This window comes from Protopterus annectens, chromosome 6.part0 (assembly GCF_019279795.1).
Source record: "Protopterus annectens isolate FY-2018-M chromosome 6.part0, PAN1.0, whole genome shotgun sequence".
Lineage (NCBI taxonomy): Eukaryota > Metazoa > Chordata > Ceratodontiformes > Protopteridae > Protopterus > Protopterus annectens.
This window is the reverse complement of record NC_056737.1, coordinates 218,181,680-218,205,896: the sequence shown is the minus strand read 5'-3', so window position 1 is coordinate 218,205,896 and position 24,217 is coordinate 218,181,680. Positions and strand designations below refer to the sequence as shown.

The following is a 24,217-nucleotide window of genomic DNA, read 5'->3' as shown; positions in this document are numbered from 1 at the left end:
CTTGTTGTGATGCACAGTTATAGATGCTTGTATTTTTGTTCCTGTCACATTAAATTGCCTATTTTTTTTTCACAGCTGACGGCAGTACATGGAATTCAGTCTGCTTTTGATGAGGCCGTGTCATACTGCCGCTACCATCCATCCAAAGGGTACTGGTGGCACTTCAAGGATCAGGAAGAGAGAGGTGATTATACAGTTTATAAGTAGATGAGTTAGGTAGCTATGAGGTCACCATGTCATTCTGCAGTGTAGAATTTAGCACACCGTTGTGTAGCCTTATCAGGGTTATAGGAAATGATTGGCATACACTGAGCATGTTTTGTTTTTGTAAGGGATGTTTGTGTCAGTACAGTGTTTTAACAGTCTGTCTGAACTTGTACATTTTGGCACCATGCACAGTAACAGAGAAAACATTTTCTGGGGGGTGGGGGTTCCGTTTACCTTTGGAGGGCTTCAGCCAGAGAATCCTGCAGATATGTAACATGCTTTTTATGATTTTTTTTCCTCTCATCAAATGTATACATTACCCATTAAACATAGTATTCTCTGCAAAACAAATTATGAAAATTAACTTCCTAATGGAATTTTCTTTGGAAGGTTATTTGTTAGTTTAGGAGACTTATTTACGTACATTAGGAACATTTATTTTTTCCCATTATGCGTTATCCTTCCCCTTTTGAAGTTGTTTGTCTGTTCCCTGTAATGAGTATTCCCAGCAGGAGCTGTCTAGAGAGTTAGCATCCAGGCAGCAGTTGGGGTTGAGGATGGTAGAGACAAGCTACCCTAGAGCACACAAGTACACAATACCATGAAAGCAGAAGAAAACCAAATAAAAAACAACTTGGCCAGAAAATAAATCAGCGGACAAGTATAACCAAAAGTGATTTAATAAAACACATTAGCACCTCCGCTACAGCCTTCTTGGAGTATATACACATACTAAAAAAAAAATGCTTCTTAAATACACATCTTCAATACATCAATTATCCAATTAATTAAATAGTCAAATTCATTTACAAAAGTGCCTTCCAATTACATTCTCTATTCATGCCCGTAGGACTTGAGTATCAGACTTCAAAATAAAAACTCTTTCTTTAAAATGCAGTTTATCTTTTAAAACTACCTCGTCTTCCTCAACAATCTGTTCCAGAATACATGATTTAAGCTCAGACAACCCCCCCCGAACTAAATTAAAATGAAAAGCTACAGGACTATCTAGATTTTTATTTTTAATATCTCTATTATGTTCCTGCAGCCTTAGCTTGAACAGTCTTTTAGTCTCACCTATGTAGAAAAGGCTGCAGGAGCAAGAAATCACTTGCACTATCCCCTTTGTAGTACAAGTGAAGCGACCAGAGGGAGAAAATTTTACTCCATTAATTTTCTTTAAAATATTTTGACACAGGCCTACATATAGAGCATTTACCACATGAAATAGTCCCATATAAACTTCTTTCCCTATAAATATTTTCATTGGGAGGGTTCAAATATATTATGTACAGTCATATCCTTAATATTCCTTCCTTTTTTTATACAATATTAAAGGGTATCTATATAAATTTCTAACACTTTTTTTCCTTTAAAAAAAAGTCCAGTGATATTTGATTATATCAACCACTTCTTGACTAAAAATATTATAACTTGTAACAAAATATACTTTCTTATCCCCACTCTTTACTATCTTATTCCCCCTAGGGTAACTATTCCTGTTCACTTCCCTATATTCTTGATCTTGTTGAAGTAATAATTTCTTTAATGACTGAATTATAAGATCTTCACTATAACCTCTTTGTTTGAAAACTATACAAGTCTGTACTAATTCATCTTGTAGAACTTTTAAACCACTACATAATCTACTAACTCTCAGTAATTCATTAAATGGTAAAGCAGTAAGTATGTGCATAGGATGGCAAATATTACTCTCAAGAAAATGGGCAGCATCATTAAATTTTTATTTGAATTTTGGTATTGATGTTCCCTAACATCTAACACCAAATCCAGAAAAATAACACTCTTCCCTACTTGTAACCCATCAAAATGCAGGCCAAACCAGTTATCTAATTCTCTAACAGAGGAATCTACTACATTTTTCCCTGCTTTACATAGAAAGATTATATCATCAATAAATCTTGCGTAAAAAACTACATTATTAACAAAAAAATGCATCCGGTATAAAAATATAGTTTCAAATAAACCCATGACAAGGCTAGCATACAAGGGTGCAGATGATGCACCCATTGCTGTTCCTTGTAACGGATGGTAAATACATTTATTAAATTGAAAATAATTATTATTCAAACAAAAATTTAATAATTCCATCACATAATAACTCATAGGACTAGTACCTAAAAAAAATGCACAGCTTCTAAACCCACATTATGCAGAATACTAGTGTAGAGACTTTTTACATAAATAACCCAAAAATAGCCTTTCACATTTCACCGACTTCATTTTGTTTATAAAGTCAAACGATTCTTGAATATATGAATCCAATTTTGTCACATAATTCACAAGATGAAAGTGCAGCATTTTTCATATACCATGTAAAAATATTTATCTGCTGCTACTATAAGACGCCCAGGGGTAATTCCAAACTCTTATGAATCTTAGGCAAGCAATAGAACTTGGCCAAGGAGCTACCTTCCACTTTAAATTTCACTTCTGCATCATGTTTTGTTAAATAACCCAGTCTATAACCTTTATACAAAAGCTCCTTCAAATTTTCCATTGCCTTATAATATTCAGTCTTCTTTGTAACCCTATACACATTTTCATCTGATAAATGGTCCATACACATACTGAAATATTGTGTATGGTGCAGTATAACTATTTTTTTTACCCTTGTTGGCGGGTTTTATAACAATGTCACATCTTGTAAATAAATTCAAAAATGTTTTCCATTAATTTCTACTCCAATTATATTTAATGTTGTTGCTATCAGCAAGAAATTCCTGCAATTTCTTTTCTACAGTATATTTTAACATTACAGAAAATTGTATATTTTCATTTTTAAAGGCAGGGATAAATTTGCTTTTATAAGGTACATTTGATGAATGTAACAAACAATACACATCTGAAATATCTAGAGAGTCAGCAGAAGAATTACAAGAAATACATTTCACATTCCTCATCCGATGAAATAGATACCATTTCCTCGTCCATCTCTTTACCAGTATCAAATAAATGTAACTTTCTAAAAAGAAAAAAACATTTCCATTTGCAATCTATGCCATCTTTGTAAAGCCATAGGGATGAATTTCAATCCCATTTGTAACACTGAAAGTTCATCCTCAGAGAGCTGTACTCTTGACAAATTGACAACTATATTACTAAAATCCCTAATTACAGTTTGTCTAAGTAAACAGTTCACATTATAAGTGTCAAATTTTGGTTTTCTTGTTATACCACTGGACATGTCCCTCTATGTTGCCGTCGTAGCGTCTTCTTTTTCCATATCTATTCTCTGCCCTAAGAAAAACTCCCTGTTGATTGGAGCCACGAAAATTATTCTCCTTCCAGTAATTAGGTTGCTTTGGCTGCGGCAAAGGAGGATAGTTGGTTTCTTCATTTTCCGATTCACCTGTTCTGTAGGTCACTTCCAAGGAAGCAAAGGAGACACTCATCTGTTTCCGCTTACTGGAAGTAGAATTATAGCTGCCTCGGTTATCTGTTTTTCAAATTTCTTAAAGGCTCTGCCTGAGCCATAATCACAAAGGTGTCTTTCGAGCTTCTCTGAGGCCCCCTCCAACTTATTAAGTGAAAAAAGTAAATGTTCAAACCGTGAGGCCCCAAGTTCACTAGATAGAGTCGAACAAGATGCAGTAATCTCCTCCTTAAATTTTTGCTGCTCAAACTGCATCTCGGTCCATCAAGATTTGGAGCCACTCTTTTACACACCTCTGTGCAGTTGCGACCCAATGAGTTTCAAACTGCATATCAACACTGTCCTGATTATTAAAAGGTGTAGTGGGGCTTTTCACAAACCTCAAGCCCCTCGGTGTTATATCCAGGTCTATATAAGGTTTCAGACCCAAAGTATTATAATATAGTGCATTCTCCTTCATTAACTTTTCCAAGAGATCTACCTTCCTACATTCCTACAGACAGCTGATGACAAATTAGCAGATTCCACTGTACCCACTCCCTGAAACGGATTGACGGATCTATGGTTTCTGACCTCTTCCAATATCTGCTCTCAGGACCTGAAAGACTCCATGCTTGAGGCTAAAGAACCATCCTCCATGGAGCGATCCCTCACTGGCAAACTAGCCTGCTGGCTGTTCATTTGTGAAGTACCAGCCAAATCCTCACAAAAGTATACAAAACACACAAGTGCACTCTGCTGGTTGACAGAGAGAGTTTCTAAGATATCTCCAGGTGATATTTTATTACAAATCCCACCTTGTATGACTGGAATGCTCTCTGAAAGCTGGAGTTTGCCATAGACTACAAGAATAATACAACTCTGGAGGGTATAAGATTAATTTTTTGGAAGTTTAGAAAGAGAGCGACATTTTGAAAGTAAATGTTTATGAAGCTTACAGCATTTATAGTCTATTCTACTCTTCTCCAGATATCAAGATTTAATCTCTCTAACACGCACATTTATAGTTATTTTCTTAGCAATCTTTGTATGTGTGGCAACTTTTCTGGGAGATTCCGAAGTAGGCTGTCAGTGAAAGGATATGCCACTTGTACAGCATGATCATGGTTGAATGTTCATTGATGATGAGTGGACAGTATGTGCTTCTCCGCAGTAGTGATGTATGTTACTTTGGGTATTTTATTTTTTGCTGTCTTGTTAATAATCAATAGAAACGTATTCTTAAAGTGGCTGTCGTATTTTGAGTGCAAGTTATACATGAATGGTTGAGAATGACAAACATGATCAAAGAGAAACATACTCTCTTGGCATTTTGGGGGAGACCTAGTTTGAAAGCTGCAAGATGAAATATTGTATTGTGGTAATCATTGATTTAATTTTCATCATTTCGGCCCTCACAGGTGTACAGACCAGGTGGCTCTCCACTGGGGTAAGGGTGATGTGGTGTGCACTATTTCAAACCAGCAGTTACTTGGCCATTGTTTGAATGATCGTTGATATGAAATCATAAGGGCCAAGATATGCATCTCATTCTTGCAAGATGGTAGTGCATTAATGTGGCCATTGTGGCAGTCACTTTTCTCATGCTGAGGCATCAGGAGAACTAAATGCTGCTGTTTGTCTGTCTGCCAAAGGCATACAAGTGCTACTGTTAAATGATCACAAGTATTCGTCATTATGGTGTAAAATTTGTCTCTGATACTGACACCAGTATGTTGCACTACATTGCTATGGGTATTAAATTTATTTATTTATTTTATTTATTTTACATTTGTTGACTGGGAGAGTCCAACTGGATATATGTCCATTTTCAGTGGAGGCCTGGGGAGAAAAGCTCCAGAGCAGTAACATCATTAACAAGAGAAAGACATTCAGTGGATATTTCCAGTTTCTGTTTATTACTTTATTGTTACTTCCTCTCATACTGAACATGCTTTCACATTGATAATGACAGCACACATACATTTTCACATAGATATGACAGCACACATAACATTTTCACTTTTCTCATAGAGCCAAGCACATTAAACACACAACTTGCTTTTATAAGAAATCCCAAGACACATATTTTACTTATCTCTTAAAAGTGATTTCTCCCAGCATTACTACTAGTAATACAATGTAGAAGGGCAAATCAATAGTGGTAGTTGACTGAGCTCTCAGAAATTCCATGCGTGACTGGACTTTGCACCTAAAATGATGTCTGTGCTACAAAAGCTCACAAAAATGTCCTTACTTTTTACTTGAATACATTTCATGAACAGCAGGGTAATGTTTCAGAAATATAGCCCTAATGTGATATTCTCCCCTGTAGGTGTACATGGACATTATAAAGTGCCATATTGCCAAGTGTCTAATACTTTTTTCATTCTGTTACTTGTAGCTAATGGCATTAGTTCAGGGTGTTGTTTTTTTTCCTTCAGACTGTCATAAGCAGTACTTGTACAATTTGCCTTTGTCCTCCCTTGTAACATGCCACTGGTTAAGGAACTTGGGCTGGGATTTGTAAACAAATAGCACACTGTGCTAGGCATAGTGGTGATGTACGAGGTAGTGCACAGGGTGGGCACAGTTCAGAGATGCATTAGTCATCAATCAAGTAGGTGGAATAGCTGAGTCAAAATCTTATGCTAATGACCAAGTACAATCATATGGAAATGAGCTACAATATGGTAATGTGCCCACTTATGAACACAGATGAGGGGAAACAAAATTGTAGAGCAATTCATAGGTATCAGCTTCAGCCATCAACAAGTTTGTGCACTGTGATCTCTTAGTGAACAGAGACAGAGGTCTTGCTACAGTGCCAGTAGTAGTAGCCATAATAGGTTCATTGGAGATTACTAGACTAATGGCTTTAAGTGCCCCTTATAAATCTAGCCAGTATAACCCGGTTTTGCCCAATATATGACCCCTAGGGACAAGAGGATGGCATGGATTTGTGCCTTTGCATTTAATATCTTATAGATGTCCTCTATCCATAAGGGACACAGGCACTACCCAATGTGTGAATTTGCAATTCCCCATCCAGTGATCCAAACTGCATTTGAAGAGGACCAGGGAAGGGTTCTTAATGTGAATAGGAAGCCTGTTCCAGAGAAGGAGTGATCTGTGTGAGACACATCTGCCTCTCCAGCATGGTTTGAGAAGCTGATTAAGTTAGGATCTCTATATTGGGTGACCGTCTTGCTGTTTGACTTTCGGATGTCTAGCAGCTCAATCAGGGATGGATTTGTGAGTGCCTTTTAGGTCAGGCATTGTGGAACAGTTCATGTTAGAGGCTGCTGTTGCAGCCATGGCGCACAACTGGGTGCATTGTTACCCTTCTCGTTGCTGAAGGATCTGACTGTGCCTAGCATACCTTCACCTCATTGACAGGGATGTAGCCAAACACTGTCTTGTGGACAGAGACAGAGAGTACATCACCTGATAAAAGTATGATGTTCTGGCATGGAATCTTATGGGATATATGTGGACTGTTGATCCGTGTATGTGTAGTTTTAACAGATATGCTTACAGTGACCTTGCAGTGGCCATCAGAGGATGTGGTGGGTGTATCACAAGCATCCACTTCATGAATTCCACACCATTTCCTTTATGTGATACTGCAGCATATGTTGGATCATACGTGATTCCCAAGGTGTTCTACAAAATAGCCCATTGTTGTCTAGGCTCTCCTTGGTCCATGTGGACAAAAGTGCATCAGCCAGAAGGATTTTCATTCTGTAAACTGCCAGATGGTGTTAAGCACGCATTGTATTATATACAGTATGTCTGTGCACCATCCAGGCAGTTCCCACTATTCTCACCTGTGGCACGTATCTGACCTGTATTAACGATTTGTGTGGGGTGACTTCCCACAGAGACATCTTATTGGCAAAGCTGACTAAGCCATGGAGCCATGGCTCATGACACTGATATGCAACTTCCATGGCATGACTGAGATGCAGTACATCATCACATTGTCATAGACAAAAAGACTGGCAAGTTTCTGCCTAGCATTATGCTTTGGAGACATGCAGTAAGGTATATGCTCTATGTGCAGTTCTGTACAACATGTTGGTATGCAGACTGGTAGAACAGGAGATTGCCATCAGAGGACCAGACATACTGGAGCCAATGGCAGAAGAGAAGCCAGTTGAGGGGTCATCAGAGGAACTGGCTACAGGGGAAGACCATCTGAAGGGAAAGGTAGGTGTAGTATGCTGCAGCACTGGTGAAGAGGCAATGTATGTTCCTCAGCTGTGGATCACATTCAACACTACAAAGGTTAAAACTGATGCATGCAATAGTGCTCATTTACTGTGCTGTACACTGTATTGACTGGCCATGCTGTGCATCAAACCTCACTTTCCCAGTATATCATAGATGTGAGGGTAGGAGACAGATGTTCATCGTGCATACAGCTGCAGTCATAACAGATGGGTTCTGCTGCCGTCAGGCGGGTCCTCTGTCGGAAGGGAGTGTGCAATATGGCCATGGGATTGGGGTGGAGCTGGATATTCTGTGCAGAAAGGTATCATGCTTTCTGAGAGGAGTAGATGTCCTTCATGGATGCATCTGCAGTCATAACAACTGGGTTGTCCTGTCGTCAGGCAGCCCTTCAGTCGGCCGGATTCCAAAGTCCGGGTCCGCTTCGCTGATGTCGCGACTTCACCCGACGCCATCTCTGTTGGTCTCGGGTATAAAGGCATCAGCCGACGCCATTTTCCTCAGTCTTTCTTGCAGCGTGGCGCTCAAGCAGAAGCTGTTCGCAAGTGCCGGTCGGTCGGATCCAGAGATTACTTCTACGAATACTACCAAGACTTCTAAAGCTAAGTACCCGCTGGGGACTCTTTCTTGCCTCAGCCGATGTCAGAAAAAGTTAATAATTGTTTAACCTGTGGGAAACAAATACCTCATAAAGATTTCCACTCTTATTGTCTGCCTTGTTTAGGCCCAGCCCACGACGAAGCTGCCTGTTCGCCTGTGCTTCCTTCAACCGACTAACGCTTAGGCCTCGGTCCGAGTTTGCTCTTCACTTTTTCCCTTCTGATTTTGCCTACATTATGCCGTCGGATCCTCCGACTACCCAATCTCCCTAAAAACGCAAGATAAAGACCGACACTCGGTCCGCGGTTTCGGCCGAAACCATGGTTAAGCAAACGCGAGTGTCTCTGTTTCGCCAAACCGAGAAAACTGATCAAAGTACAGCTGAATCTATCTCTACAACTGAGGCCCCTGCTACCACCCTTGAATCGGCCTCAGAAATTTTATCCACTACGGTGGTTGCCACTGACTTATCAGACACCATTCCCTTGATGTCTCTACCCCAGCACGTGGTGCTGCTAGGCCTCCAGCAACCATGTCCATTAAGGCCTTCGCCAGGGCTAAAGCAGCCAAGACTACTAAAACAGTGCCTGTTAAACCCCCTACTACCAGGCCCTCCTCTAGTTCTCAAATGTTTACTCTGGCAGAAGATTTAATTTCATTAATTAGAGGATCTCAATCTCACCCAGACAGGGCCTCTCAGCCCCCAGAGAAGAGACCTAGGACAGAGCCCCCTGAGCCAGTGTCCTCTGATGATTCTGCCGATGAATCAGACATAACTGACCAGCCAGAGGCTCCTTTCTCCAATTTTGAAGACTCTGATGCTGAAGAATCCATTCCAGCTGCTTCCCCCCCAGAAGAATTCTCCTTTGGGGAAACCTTACATGCCATGAGAGCAGTTCCAATGGCAGCAACAGGATTTTTCAGACTCCAGAAAAGACTTAGGACCTTTCTGCACCTTCCACAGCACAGCCCCTTAGCTATACCTCCTGTTCTTTCTGTGGTGGATGATGCTTTCAATGATGTCTGCTCCGCACCAGATTCTTTACCTCCAGCCCCTGCCAAACCAGACAGATTTTACAGGGTGCCAGACACTCATCACCACCTGTACAAGGCCCCACTTGCAGACCCCAAACTATATCCCAGGGTCCCAAGGCAGTAGCGACCATAGCTAAAAACCCTATTCCTTCTGAAAGGGAAGCAAGGTCATTAGACAGATGGGGCAAAAGGTCTACACTTCAGCTACTCTCTCAGCTAGAGCTTTAAACTGTCAGTTTCACATGATACAATACCAAGAGTTTATGCTTGATCAGTTAACTAAAAGCTAACCACTGATGAATCTCTTGATAAGAAATATGTATTAGAAATGGTAAATAACATACAACAGGTTAGTAACCATTCCTTAAAATGTGGCTATGATGCACTGGAGGCTTCATTTAGATCAGCCATGACTGGCACAGTGATAAGAAGGCATGCTTGGCTAAAGGAGCAAGCTTTACCGGATCATGTTAAAGCTAAGCTGCTAGATGCTCCTATGGATAAGACAAGTTTGTTTGGTACACCTGCCCAGCAGGTTATGAAGAAAATGGAAGAAAAGGCAAAATCTGTTCAAACGGTTAAAGATTTCTTGCAGGTTCAACCCCCCAGGTTTAGCAGGAACTGGCCTGCCAAAAATTGGTCCTTTCCTGACTCCACAAGATCTCAAAGGGGCAGGAATAGACGTTCCAGAGGCAGAAACCAATCCAGAGGAGGTGCCTACAGAGGACGACTGTGGCAAGGTAACAACAGAGGCACAGACACCACCTCTGCCACTACATCAACACAGCCACAGTGGCTTAACCCTAAATCCGCCTACCAGGGAACAAATAGCAGCTCCTCTAGGCGGAAAGTTAACCTTATTTTCAAAGAACTGGCACTATATAACAAAAGACAAGTGGATTTTACAAACCATAGATCAAGGTTACCGGTTCCACTTCCACACTTTACCAGTCAAAAGAGGAATGCCAAATCTACCTCCAAATCAAAACCAGAGGCTCTACAACAGATAATGCAGTTAGCAAAAATGAGAGCTGTGGAAAGAGTGCCAACAGCAGAGCAAGGAAAGGGGTTCTACTCCAGATTATTCCTAGTTCCAAGAAAGGAAAAAGTTGAAGACCAATTCTGGACCTGTCCACCTTAAATACTTACATCATTGTCCCAAAATTCAAAATGCTGACCCTACAGCAACTTCTTCCCATGTTGGGCAAGGAGTGCTGGCTGGTAACTCTAGATCTCAAGGAGGCATACCTGCACGCCCCATTCGACGAATCTGCAGAAGATACCTCAGATTTCTTGCAGGATCAGAGCACTATCAATTCTCAGCATTGCCCTTTGGCTTATCTACTGCCCAGAGTATTCACAAAATGCCTGGCATCAGTAATCGCTCATTGCAGACTACAGGGAATTCAAATTTACCCATACCTGGACGACTGCCTGCTACAAGGGGACAACAAAAGCAAGCTGACAACAGATTTACAAAGGGTCATTTACTTGCTACAAGCACTGGGATACACAGTCAATTTACAAAAGTCAAGGCTGATACCATCCCAAACAAGGACATTCTTGGGCTGAATTGGACACAGTAAAACAAATAGCATTCCTAACTACAGAAAAACAAAAGAACTCCTCTTTACTTCTTGGCACTAACAAAACTGAACAAGTTAACAGCAAGAAAAGTGCTGCAGGCCTTGGGCTTCATGGCATCATGCATAATCTTGGTCCCACTTGCCAGACTACATATGAGAAAACTACAGTGGTACCTAAAGAATTTATGGTCCCAACACAGACACAGCCTAGAAACAGAAATCCCACTAATTCCATGCTTAAAACAGGAGTTCCTATGGTGGGCTCAGGCATGCCAGTCAAACCCAGGCCTACCGTTTCGCAGATGTCAAGCAAGCCAGACCATCACAACAGACGCTTCAGACCTAGGATGGGGGGCACACATGCTGGACAAATGCGTGCAAGGATTGTGGACACAGGATCAACTTCACCTGCACATCAACCTAAAAGAAATGCTGGCAGTAAAACTGGCAATCCAAAAGTTCAGACCATTTCTCAAAGAGGGCCAGTTGATGATAAGGACAGACAACACCACAGTCATGTGGTACATCAACAAACAGGAGGCACTCATTCATACCCCTATGCAGAATGACTTTGGAGCTGTGGACCCTGGCACTCAGCTACAACATCCAGTTACAGGCAATATTTGTACCAGGAAAAGAGAATACTCTAGCAGACATATTAAGCAGAACCATATCGGATGCCCACGAATGGAAGCTGCACCGGACATCTTCAAGACCATCTCAAAGAAATGGGGAATGCCCCAGATAGACCTATTCGCATCACCTCTCAATCACCAGCTCAAAAATTCTGCACAAGGACATTCCACCCACTAGCATGGAAAGTGGATTCGCCTCCTTCAGCTGGAAAGGCCTAACAGCATATGCATTCCCACCTCTTCCCTTGATACACAAGGTATTACTAAAAATCAAGGAAGAACGCCCAAGGATAATCCTGATAGCTCCAAACTGGCCAAGACAACACTGGTACCCACTGCTGAGGAGCATGTCTCGAACAATATGTGGCCAATACCCCTGATGCCTTTGATGTTAACTCAGAACAACTACAACATCATGCATCCAAACCTAAAACGCTGCAACTGACTGCATGGAACATCACATAGCAGCAGCTAATCCAGAACTTTCCCAAAGAGTTAAAGACATTATTCTTGAAGCACGCAGACCTTCAACAAGAAGAAACTATGCTGGAAAATGGAAGAGGTTTGTCAGTTGGAGTACTGAAAGAGGAAAAGATGTGTCAAACGTAGATATGCCTAACATTCTGGAGTATCTGGCGAACTTCTTCATTCAGGCCTGTCCTACTCCTCCATCAAGATACATGCATCAGCTATTTCAGCAGAATACAGCTTTGATCCACCTGTTTTTTCCACCCTTTGCTCAGGCAGTTCCTCAGAGGAATCAAGAATGTAAAACCTCCAAGGAAACCACCTTTACCAGCTTGGGACTTAAACTTTGTGCTAGAAAAGTTGACACTATCACCCTTTGAACCAGCAGCAACAGCAGACCTACAACACCTGTCATGGAAAACTGCTTTCCTACTGGCAATTACTTCAGCAAGGAGGGTTTCAGAACTACAGGCCTTAATGGCAGTGCAACCCTTCCTAATCTTCCACCAAGATAGAGTGTCCATGAGGACTAATCCTACATTTATGCCTAAGGTGGTATCCAGAGTGTCTTTAAACCAGGCAATCCACCTACCTACCTTCTTTCCCAACCCACAAAACAGAGGGGAAAGAATACTGCATACTTTGGATGTACATAGACAGCTACGCTACTACTTGGACAGAACAAAAAGTAGCAGAAAGACTGACCAACTATTTGTAGCCTATGCAACAGGAAGGGAAGGAAAAGCTATTTCCAAACAGACAATCTCCAAATGGATAGGAAATTGCATACGATTCTGTTACTCCTTCCATGGAAAACCAATTCCACAGAACATAAGACCTCATTCTACAAGGGCAACAGCCACTATCACAGCCTTCTTACGAGGAGTGGCAACCAAAGACATTATTGAGGCGGCTACTTGGACCTCCGTGCATACATTTGCCAAGCATTATAATTTGCCTCTATATTCCAGATCCCGAGCAGGGTTTGCCACTGCTGTACTGCAAGGGATCCTAAACACACCATAATCTAGTTTTATCCTCCTCCCCTAGTTGACTATGGTATTCTACCCAGTTGTTATGACTGCAGATGTATCCATGAAGGACATAGTACAGTTTTGTACCTACCATAAATGTAGATGTCCGAACTGGATAGCATCTGCAGTCAGGATTACCCTCCCTCCTTCCCCTCTGTGGTACTCCTAGGGTGTTTACCCTCCTAATAGCTAGCTGGTGGGGAGTCTTTATGGTGTATTTGTTGGTATATATGTACATACATGCTTATTTTTGTGTTTACCTCTATCTTTTTGGAAACATTGGCATCTATCCAAATTTTAGCCTTCAAGAGGGCTACTGGCATCTGGGGCAAGAAACACTGAGGAAAATGGCGTCGGGTGATGCCTTTATACTTCAAGACCAACAGAGGTGACGTCGGGTGAAGTGCGACATCAGCCGAAGCCGGACCCGGACTTTGGAATCCGGCCGACTGAAGGGCTGCCTGACGACAGGACAACCCAGTTGTTATGACTGCAGATGCTATCCAGTTCGGACATCTACATTTATGGTAGGTACAAAACTGTACTGTATCCAGCAGTATTGGGTACTTGTTCAGAATGAGTTCCAGGGGACACTGCTCCTGCAGTTGTTGTTTATGTATGACAGGTGGTGTGGGTCTCAGGTGGGAAAGATGCAGATTGTGAACTCATCTGGCCACTGGTGCATCCCCTGAGGAGTGTCAGTGGCACCAGCAAGGACAGTGGTGAATTATGAGAGAGTGACTGGCTGCCCCCTTTGCATGCATTATATATGAGTGGGCAGCTATTTAATGCATCACTAGATAGTTGGATGGAGGAGATGATATGGAAGTACATGAACTTGACCTTCTTGCTGTATGAGGTGTATCCACAGTTGAGGCAAATAAGGGGTGGCCACATCAATGGCATTACCACTGCTGCATGGAGGCAGATGGATTCAAGGAGACAGTGATGATACCCATATACCTGCCCAACACACCAATCACATGAGCCATGCATTAAACTCCATCGTATATGTCATCTTGAAAGCTGTATATTACACTAGTCATCTCTGCCATGGCATCAGTGGTATCTGCCTTGCTTGGATGACTCTCTTGCACATCTACTTTATAATGCCTGTTTAATCACCCATGTCATGCAATGACTAGGAGATATGGCAGTGATTGGCACTGCTCTGCCACTCCTGACTTCTGTTCTCCATGCTCTGTGGAAACATTGATTGCGATTGCTGGTGCATGAGCAGGGGATGAGCCTGCTGCTTGAGGAGAGGTGTTGGTCATGATCTGTCCTTTCATGCAGTTTGGAGAGGTAGAAGTTAGCTTTGCAGGCAACATAGCTACATCACTAGATGTGGGTGGTGTTGTGCCCTCCGCATTCACCATAGCTGACAAGTGTCACTGTGCCCTCTGACTGTGTTGCTGTAAGGTTGCCATCACCGTCAGTGCCAGATGCAATGCACACAAAAGGCATGCCCTGTCCCGTGGTGGGAGGACCCCAACACAGATGAACAGCTACATGAATATTAATATGCAGCAATCCCACCACCTTGTGATGCACCATCTGAAAGATAACAGCAATTCAAACATGTAAACAAATATACCTTGTGTGTGGTATGCCTTTGTGCCTGCATCCCAGATATCCATCTACAGAGATGTGGCAGTGTTGAGCTTCCCTCTGCTTATGGCACAGGCTTGCTGCTAAACTGTGTTCCTGATGTATGTTAATACCAATCTGGTGCTTTCCAAACAGAGTCTCAGGAAAGTACATCTAGTTCAGCTCCCACATTCAGGTCTCCTCCAGGTATTATGCTCCTTTCTGTCTCCCTGGACAGGGACAACAGGAGCTCCACCTTAGTGAACCTGGTGGTCTGCATGCCCCAACTGTGTCTGTCCTGTACCATGTTTTGGCATAAGCCTACTGGTAGGCATGCAGGCTTATGTTAGTGACCTTCTTATGGATCTGGTGGGCTTCTGTGTTGTGGGCATTAGTTGTATTCACATCCACAAGTAGTCCATGCCACATACTGTCATGGAAGGCCTAGTTGATGTCCTTCATGGATGCATCTGCAGTCATAACAACTGGGTTGTCCTGTCGTCAGGCAGCCCTTCAGTCGGCCGGATTCCAAAGTCCGGTCCGCTTCGCTGATGTCGACTTCACCCAACGCCATCTCTGTTGGTCTTCGGTATAAAAGCATCAGCCGACGCCATTTTCCTCAGTCTTTCTTGCCGTGGCGCAAGCAGAAGCTGTTCGCAAGTGCCGGTCGGTCGGATCCAGAGATTACTTCACCGAATACTACTTCAAGACTTCTAAAGCTAAGTACCCCGTTGGGGACTCTTTCTTGCCTCAGCCGATGTCAGAAAAAGTTAGTAATTGTTTAACCTGTGGGAAACAAATACCTCATAAACATTTCCACTCTTATTGTCTGCCTTGTTTAGGCCCAGCCCACGACGTAGCAGCCTGTTCGGCCTGTGCTTCTTTTCAACCGATAACGCTTAGGCGTCGGTCGGAGTTTGCAGAACAGTTTTTCGGTTCTGATTTTGCGTACATTACGCCGTCGGATCCTCCGACTACCCAATCTGCCAAAAACGAAAGATAAAGACCGACACTCGCGGTCCGCGGTTTCGCCGAAACCATGGTTAAGCAAACATGAGTGTCTCGGTTTAGCCCGAAACCGAGAAAACTGATCAAAGTACAGCTGAACCTATCTCTACAACTGAGGCCCCTGCTACCACTCTTGAATCGGCCTCAGAAATTTTATCCACTACGGTGGTTGCCACTGACTTACCAGACACCATTCCCTTGGATGTCTCTACCCCAGCACGTGGTGCTGCTAGGCCTCCAGCAGCCATGTCCATTAAGGCCTTCGCCAGGGCTAAAGCAGCCAAGACTACTAAGACAGTGCCTGTTAAACCCCCCACAACCAGGCCCTCTTCTAGTTCTCAAATGCTTACTTTGGCAGAAGATTTAATTTCATTAATTAGAGGATCTCAATCTCACCCAGACAGGGCCTCTCAGCCCCAGAGAAGAGACCTAGGGCAGAGCCCCTGAGCCAGTGTCCTCTGATGATTCTGCTGACTAATCAGACATAACTGACCAGCCAGAGGCTCCTTTCTCCAATTTTGAAGATTCTGATGCTGAAGAATCCATTCCAGCTGCTTCCCCACCAGAAGAATTCTCCTTTGGGGAAACCTTACATGCCATGCGAGCAGTTCCAATGGCAGCAACAGGATTTTTCAGACTCCAGAAAAGACTTAGGACCTTTCTGCACCTCCCACAGCACAGGCCCTTAGCTATACCTCCTGTTCTCTCTGTGGTGGATGATGCTTTCAATGATGTCTGCTCCGCTCCAGATTCTTTACCCCAGCCCTGCCAAACCAGACAGATTTTACAGGGTGCCAGATACTCATCACCACCTTTACAAGGCCCCACTTGCAGACCCGAAACTATATCCCAGGGTCCCAAGGCAGTAGCATGACCATAGCTAAAAAACCCTATTCCTTCTGAAAGGGAAGCAAGGTCATTAGACAGATGGGGTAAAAGGTCTACACTTCAGCTACTCTCTCAGCTAGAGCTTTAAACTGTCAGTTTCACATGATACAATACCAAGAGTTTATGCTTGATCAGTTAACTAAAAACTAACCACTGATGAATCTCTTGATAAGAAATATGTATTAGAAATGGTAAATAACATACAACAGGTTAGCAACCATTCCTTAAAATGTGGCTATGATGCACAGGAGGCTTATTTAGATCAGCCATGACTGGCACAGTGATAAGAAGGCATGCATGGCTAAAGGAGCAAGCTTTACCGGATCATGTTAAAGCTAAGTTGCTAGATGCTCCTATGGATAAGACAAGTTTGTTTGGTACACCTGCCCAGCAGGTTATGAAGAAAATGGAAGAAAAGGCAAAATCTGTTCAAACGTTTAAAGTTTTCTTGCAGGTTCAACCCCAAGGTTTAGCAGGAACTGGCCTGCCAAAAATTGGTCCTTTCCTGACTCCACAAAATTTCAAAGGGGCAGGAATAGACGCTCCAGAGGCAGAAACCAATCCAGAGGAGGTGCCTACAGAGGACGACAGTGGCAAGGTAACAACAGAGGCACAGACACAACCACTGCCACTACATCAGCACAACCACAGTGACTTAACCCTAAATCCGCCTACCAGGGAACAAATAGCAGCTCCTCTAGGCGGAAAGTTAACCTTATTTTCAAAGAACTGGCACTACATAACAAAAGACAAGTGGATTTTACAAACCATAGATCAAGGTTACCGGTTTCACTTCCACACTTTACCAGTCAAAAGAGGAATGCCAAATCTACCTTCAAATCAAAAAACAGAGGCACTACAACAGATAATGGAGTTAGCAAACATGAGAGCTGTGGAAAGAGTGCCAACAGCAGAGCAAGGAAAGGGGTTCTACTCCAGACTATTCCTAGTTCCAAGAAAGGAAAAAGTTGGAGACCAATTCTCGACCTGTCCACCTTAAATACATACATCATTGTCCCAAAATTCAAAATGCTGACCCTACAGCAACTTCTTCCCATGCTGGGCAAGGAGTCTTGACTGGTAACTCTAGATCTCAAGGAGGCATACCTGCACGTCCCCATTCGACCAATCTGCAGAAGATACCTCAGATTTCTTGCAGGATCAGAGCACTATCAATTCTCAGCATTGCCCTTTGGCTTATCTACTGCAGCCAGAGAATTCACAAAATGCCTGGCATCAGTAATCGCCCATTGCAGACTACAGGGAATTCAAATTTACCCATACCTGGACGACTGCCTGCTACAAGGGGACAACAAAAGCAAGCTGACAACAGATTTACAAAGGGTCATTTACTTGCTACAAGCACTGGGATACACAGTCAATTTACAAAAGTCAAGGCTGATACCATCCCAAACAAGGACATTCTTGGGCGGAATTGGACACAGTAAAACAAATGGCATTCCTGACTACAGAAAACAAAAGAACTCCCTCTTTACTTCTTGGCACTAACAAAACTGAACAAGTTAACAGCAAGAAAAGTACTGCAGGCCTTGGGCTTCATGGCATCATGCATAATCTTGGTCCCATTTGCCAGACTACATATGAGAAAACTACAGTGGTACCTAAAGAATTTATGGTCCCAACACAGACACAGCCTAGAAACAGAAATCCCACTAATTCCATGCTTAAAGCAGGAGTTCCTATGGTGGGCTCAGGCATGTCAGTCAAACCCAGGCCTACCCTTTCGCAGATGTCAAGCAAGCCAGACCATCACAACAGACGCTTCAGACCTAGGATGGGGGGCCCACATGCTGGACAAATTCGTGCAAGGATTGTGGACACCGGATCAACTTCACCTGCACATCAACCTAAAAGAAATGCTGGCAGTAAAACTGGCAATCCAAAAGTTCAAACCATTTCTCCAAGAGGGCCAGTTGATGATAAGGACAGACAACACCACAGTCATGTGGTACATCAACAAACAGGGAGGCACTCATTCATACCCCCTATGCAGAATGACTTTGGAGCTGTGGACCCTGGCACTCAGCTACAACATCCAGTTACAGGCAATATTTGTACCGGAAAAGTAAATACTCTAGCAGACATATTAAGCAGAACCACATCGGATGCCCATGAATGGAAGCTGCACCCGGACATCTTCAAGACCATCTCAAAGAAATGGGGAATGCCTCAGATAGATCTATTCGCATCACCTCTCAATCACCAGCTCAAAAGTTCTGCACTAGGACATTCCACCCACTAGCATGGAAAGTGGATTCGCTCTCCTTCAGCTGGAAAGGCCTAACAGCATATGCATTCCCACCTCTTCCCTTGATACACAAAGTACTACTAAAAATCAAGGAAGAACGTCCCAAGGATAATCCTGATAGCTCCAAACTGGCCAAGACAACACTGGTACCCACTGCTGAGGAGCATGTCTCGGAACAATATGTGGCCAATACCCCTGATGCCTTTGATGTTAACTCAGAACAACTACAGCATCATACATCCAAACCTAAAACGTTGCAACTGACTGCATGGAACATCACATAGCAGCAGCTAATCCAGAACTTTCCCAAAGAGTTAAAGACATTATTCTTGAAGCACGCAGACCTTCAACAAGAAGGAACTATGCTGGAAAATGGAAAAGGTTTGTCATTTGGAGTACGGAAAGAGGAAAAGATGTGTCAAACATAGATATGCCTAACATTCTGGAGTATCTGGCCGAACTTCTTCATTCAGGCCTGTCCTACTCCTCCATCAAGATACATGCATCAGCTATTTCAGCAGAATACAGCTTTGATCCACCTGTTTTTTCGCACCCTTTGCTCAGGCAGTTCCTCAGAGGAATCAAGAATGTAAAACCTCCAAGGAAACCACCATTTCCAGCTTGGGACTTAAACTTTGTGCTAGAAAAGTTGACACTATCACCCTTTGAACCAGCAGCAACAGCAGACCTACAACACCTGTCATGGAAAACTGCTTTCCTACTGGCAATTACTTCAGCAAGGAGGGTTTCAGAACTACAGGCCTTAATGGCAGTGCAACCCTTCCTAATCTTCCACCAAGATAGAGTGTCCATGAGGACTAATCCTACATTTATACCTAAGGTGGTATCCAGAGTGTCTTTAAACCAGGCAATCCACCTACCTACCTTCTTTCCCAACCCACAAAACAGAGGGGAAAGAATACTGCATACCTTGGATGTACATAGACAGCTACGCTACTACTTGGACAGAACAAAAAATAGCAGAAAGACTGACCAACTTTTTGTAGCCTATGCAACAGGAAGGGAAGGAAAAGCTATTTCCAAACAGTCAATCTCCAAATGGATAGGAAATTGCATACGATTCTGTTACTCCTTCCATGGAAAACCAATTCCACAGAACATAAGACCTCATTCTACAAGGGCAACAGCCACTACCACAGCCTTCTTACGAGGAGTGGCAACCAAAGACATTATTGAGGCGGCTACTTGGACCTCCGTGCATACATTTGCCAAGCATTATAATTTGGCTCTATATTCCAGATCCCGAGCAGGGTTTGCCACTGCTGTACTGCAAGGGATCCTAAACACACCATAATCTACTTTTATCCTCCTTCCTAGTTGGCTATGGTATTCTACCCAGTTGTTATGACTGCAGATGCATCCATGAAGGACATAGTACAGTTTTGTACCTACCATAAATGTAGATGTCCGAACTGGATAGCATCTGCAGTCAGGATTACCTCCCTCCTTCCCTCTGTGGTACTCCTAGGGTGTTTACCCTCCTACTACCTAGCTGGTGGGGAGTCTTTTATGGTGTATTTGTTTGTATATATGTACATACATGCTTATTTTTGTGTTTACCTCTATCTTTTGGAAACATTGGCATCTATCCAAATTTTAGCCTTCAAGAGGGCTACTGGCATCTGGGGCAAGAAACACTGAGGAAAATGGCGTCGGCTGATGCTTTTATACCCGAAGACCAACAGAGATGACGTCGGGTGAAGTGCGACATCAGCCGAAGCCGGACCCGGACTTTGGAATCCGGCCGACTGAAGGGCTGCCTGACGACAGGACAACCCAGTTGTTATGACTGCAGATGCTATCCAGTTCGGACATCTACATTTATGGTAGGTACAAAACTGTACTTTGTGCTTATTTGTGTCCGTTATGTAGTGTTTATGATCATGGAAGATCTGCAGTAGAAGCTGTGTCTCTGCCTGATAGAACTTCTGTGAATGCTTCCTCTCCTTAGTGCTATGTATCAACTTGCAACTATGGATATACAGTTATGGTCTGTGAGCAGACACATTATATGCATGGCAGCAGCAGCTGTAGTGGTCATGCACCTACATGGTGACTGTGTCGCCACAAGGGCCCATGCCTACCATACCCCAGTTTAACAGGACAAATGTCTGTGACATTGTAGTATGGCAAAATGAGAATGAATTGTACTATGATAGGTACCTTGTCACTGTCCGACACTTAGCTGTGTCTAGTAAAGCAAAGTCATCATATACTCCATGTTTCTCCCCTTCTTCACAGGATCGGTTATCTAGTACTGTCTATTATAGTCTATATCTTATCCACAGATGAAGTTGTGCAATGCAACACAGTCCTGTTTATCTAAAGCCACATACCATGAATCATAGACTAGTGCACCTGTCTCAACCACACAGCCATTGCCTTAGTGGTCTTACTAAGTCTACTTAGTGGTGACCATACCTGAACCATGTCCTCAGTCATGCATCATTGTGACCCTTCCTCTGTTCCCTACACCCCATGTTGTTAGGTGGTTATGGAGTCCTTATCCAATCTTCCCACCTGCCTGTGGCTTGTGTACCTTTACAACCAAAACAAGACACAGTCCAAACTTATACCAAACACGACAACACAGGTGTCTTCAGAAAAATAAAATTGTTTAATCCAGCAGTGTTTTTTTTTAAAAAGCTCCACAAGATTCACGTAAAAAAAACAAATGGCTCCACAAGATTCACGTTGAAAACAAATAAGTGCTTTGAATAATAGTGTTATATTAGGAACTTCATCAGATAAAACATCCCAAAACCTATTTGATATTTAAACTGTATTAACCCAATCACATACACAAGATAATAAATGCACCCTCTCCTTAACCAATCACCATTTTTAAAAACCCACCTTCCAAAATAGGAAGAGCAAAATTAAGGTCACAACTCGAAATATAAGTGTTAAAAACATAAATGGGTATATACCACAAACCACTGTAACATACAATTTAATTTCCTAAATGTGTTATCTTTGTAAGGCTTTGAGTTTTAAAAGACACTTGATAGATTCAGCCCCGTTTAATCCAGGCCAAAACTGGGCATTTAAATGTACTTGCCACATAAGCTCTGCTCTTCCCAAATATAAGGGCCACACCCCTCCCCTCTCAGATGTCCTCAATATTTGCAGAACAATAAACTTGAGTATTTGTCCCTGGTTCTGAAAGCTGTGTTTTGCCAGTGCATTCATATCTTTATCAAGGCAAATGTCACTTAAATGTTCAGCCATTCTATGGTTTTACTTGCGCTCGGTCTTGCCCACATAAAAGCATAGGCAAACCAAGCAAATAGCACAATATATACTACCTTTGAAGAATTCCAGTTAGGTTTGCCATAAATCCTAATATGCTTATTATTAATAATAACATTCCTCTTCTCCAAAATGTGTCTGCAAAAAGCACATGCTCCACACTTGACCATACCCTCCTATTTGTTCCAAAGGTTGGGTTCTTTCAAAAATAGATTTAAACTTGAGGCCCTTTTTGTATACAAAATTGGGTTTATCTCCTAAAACCTTCCTTAGATCATTTTCCCTCCTAATGAGCTCCCATTTCTTAATTATAATGCTATGTATCCTTTGCATTAAATGCAGAAATAAAAGCATTAGGGAATTTGCATACTGTATTCTGATTAACAGTCTATTCTGTTAGTTACTGTTTCTGATACTTCATGTACAGAATTCATATTGATTCCTGGGCTGTGAACTAGTTGGTTCATAGTTCTGTCCTGCAAAATAGGGTAGTAAAAACCAGAGGCATGTTTTTGGATGACTTCATCATCTGGTTCTTTTACCATACTGGGTGGGTAGCCCCTCGCTAGAAACATGTTAGATAAGTATCACATTCTTCTAAGAAGGCTTCCCATAAAGTTCACATACAGGCAGCCTTCGCAAACTGCCCCTTCACCACCGCTCTCTTCTGTATATATGGGTGACTACTTGTAAAATGTAGGAACGAATTAGAGTATGTGACTTTACGTTAAATTTGAGAAATCCACAATTTGAAAGTCCTTCTTAACTAGTACATCTAAATATATTTCCTCTCCACTCGTAGAATGTGTAAATCTTAGGAAAGATGATGTAGTATTAATGTATTCTAGAAATTTACTAATTGTTTCATTGGGGCCCTTCCACAAAATAAAAATGTCATCCAGTGGACATACATGCTACAATGGGGAAAAAAACATGACTGAAAATAAAAAAAGGTTTTCCCCATTCTAACATGACAATGTTTGCGTAGAGTCCACCACATGCTGATCCCATGGCTACCCCTTCTTTTTGACAATAGATTTCTTTATCAAAAATACTGTAGTTTGATCTAAGTACCATATCTAGAAGCTGTTAGTATGTATTTATTTGATCTTGCTCCAAGCCTTTAGAATGCAGATAGTCACAAAACCATTCTTCCCCAATATTATGTGGGATGACACTATACAAGTCCTTTACATCTATGGTAATACATACATACTGTTTTTCAAAACCAATGGTGTCCATCCTTCTGAGAAAATCCCATGAATCAATACAAACATGGCTCTCATTCTGGACATGACCTTTTAATCTGGAGTCTAAGAGTTGAGCCATGGGGCACGTTGTGGACCCCCTAGCATCAGCTATGGGACGCATTGGCGGTTGATTTAAATCCTTATGGATTTTCAGTACACCAAACATTGTTGGTGTAACAGGATACATCACATTTAAATAATTATATTCATCCATTGTAATTAGCCCTTCATTAAATAAGTCCTGCAAAAAAACTTTTATCCTAGTGTATGCTTGGTTCATGTCGTTAATTGAACTTTTTTCATAAGTTCTACTGCCAAGGATCACTCTCATTTTAGTTATATAATCATCATTGTTCATTAGGACCAAACCACCTCCTTTGTCTGTATTCATAAATCTAACTCTTACAGCATTTTTAATTAAATCTAAATTCATTTTTTTCAGTTTCTGTTAAGTTGTTCCTACTTTTATCTTAATATTTATATTTGGTACTTAAACTTCTTAAGTCCTTATCACACATTTGCTCAAACAATTCAAGGGAGGATTATAAATGCTGGGAATCCTCAGATTATCAGTTGGAATCCTATTTTCATTTTGAATTAGCAAACTTTAGTTTACTTACGTAACACACCGCGGTGGTGGTGCTGCGGTAGCATTTCGCCTCACAGTAAGACGCTGTCCGGTTCTATTCTCAGCTAGAGCGTCTTCTGCGTGGAGACATGCGTGAATGGGTGTACCTTCGTTGAAGGTTGTGCGTCAGGGCTGGT

General features: G+C 42.2%; 1 protein-coding gene across 1 annotated transcript in view; it reads left to right on the top strand.

Annotated features, from left to right (window-relative positions):
• LOC122803803 (mediator of RNA polymerase II transcription subunit 6-like) overlaps positions 1-24,217 on the top strand; it is a 215,148-nt gene that overhangs the window by 526 nt on the left and 190,405 nt on the right. The window contains exon 2 of the mRNA XM_044073488.1: positions 76-184. Coding sequence (XP_043929423.1) covers positions 76-184 — 109 coding nt within the window. The remainder of the gene's footprint in view (positions 1-75; positions 185-24,217) is intronic.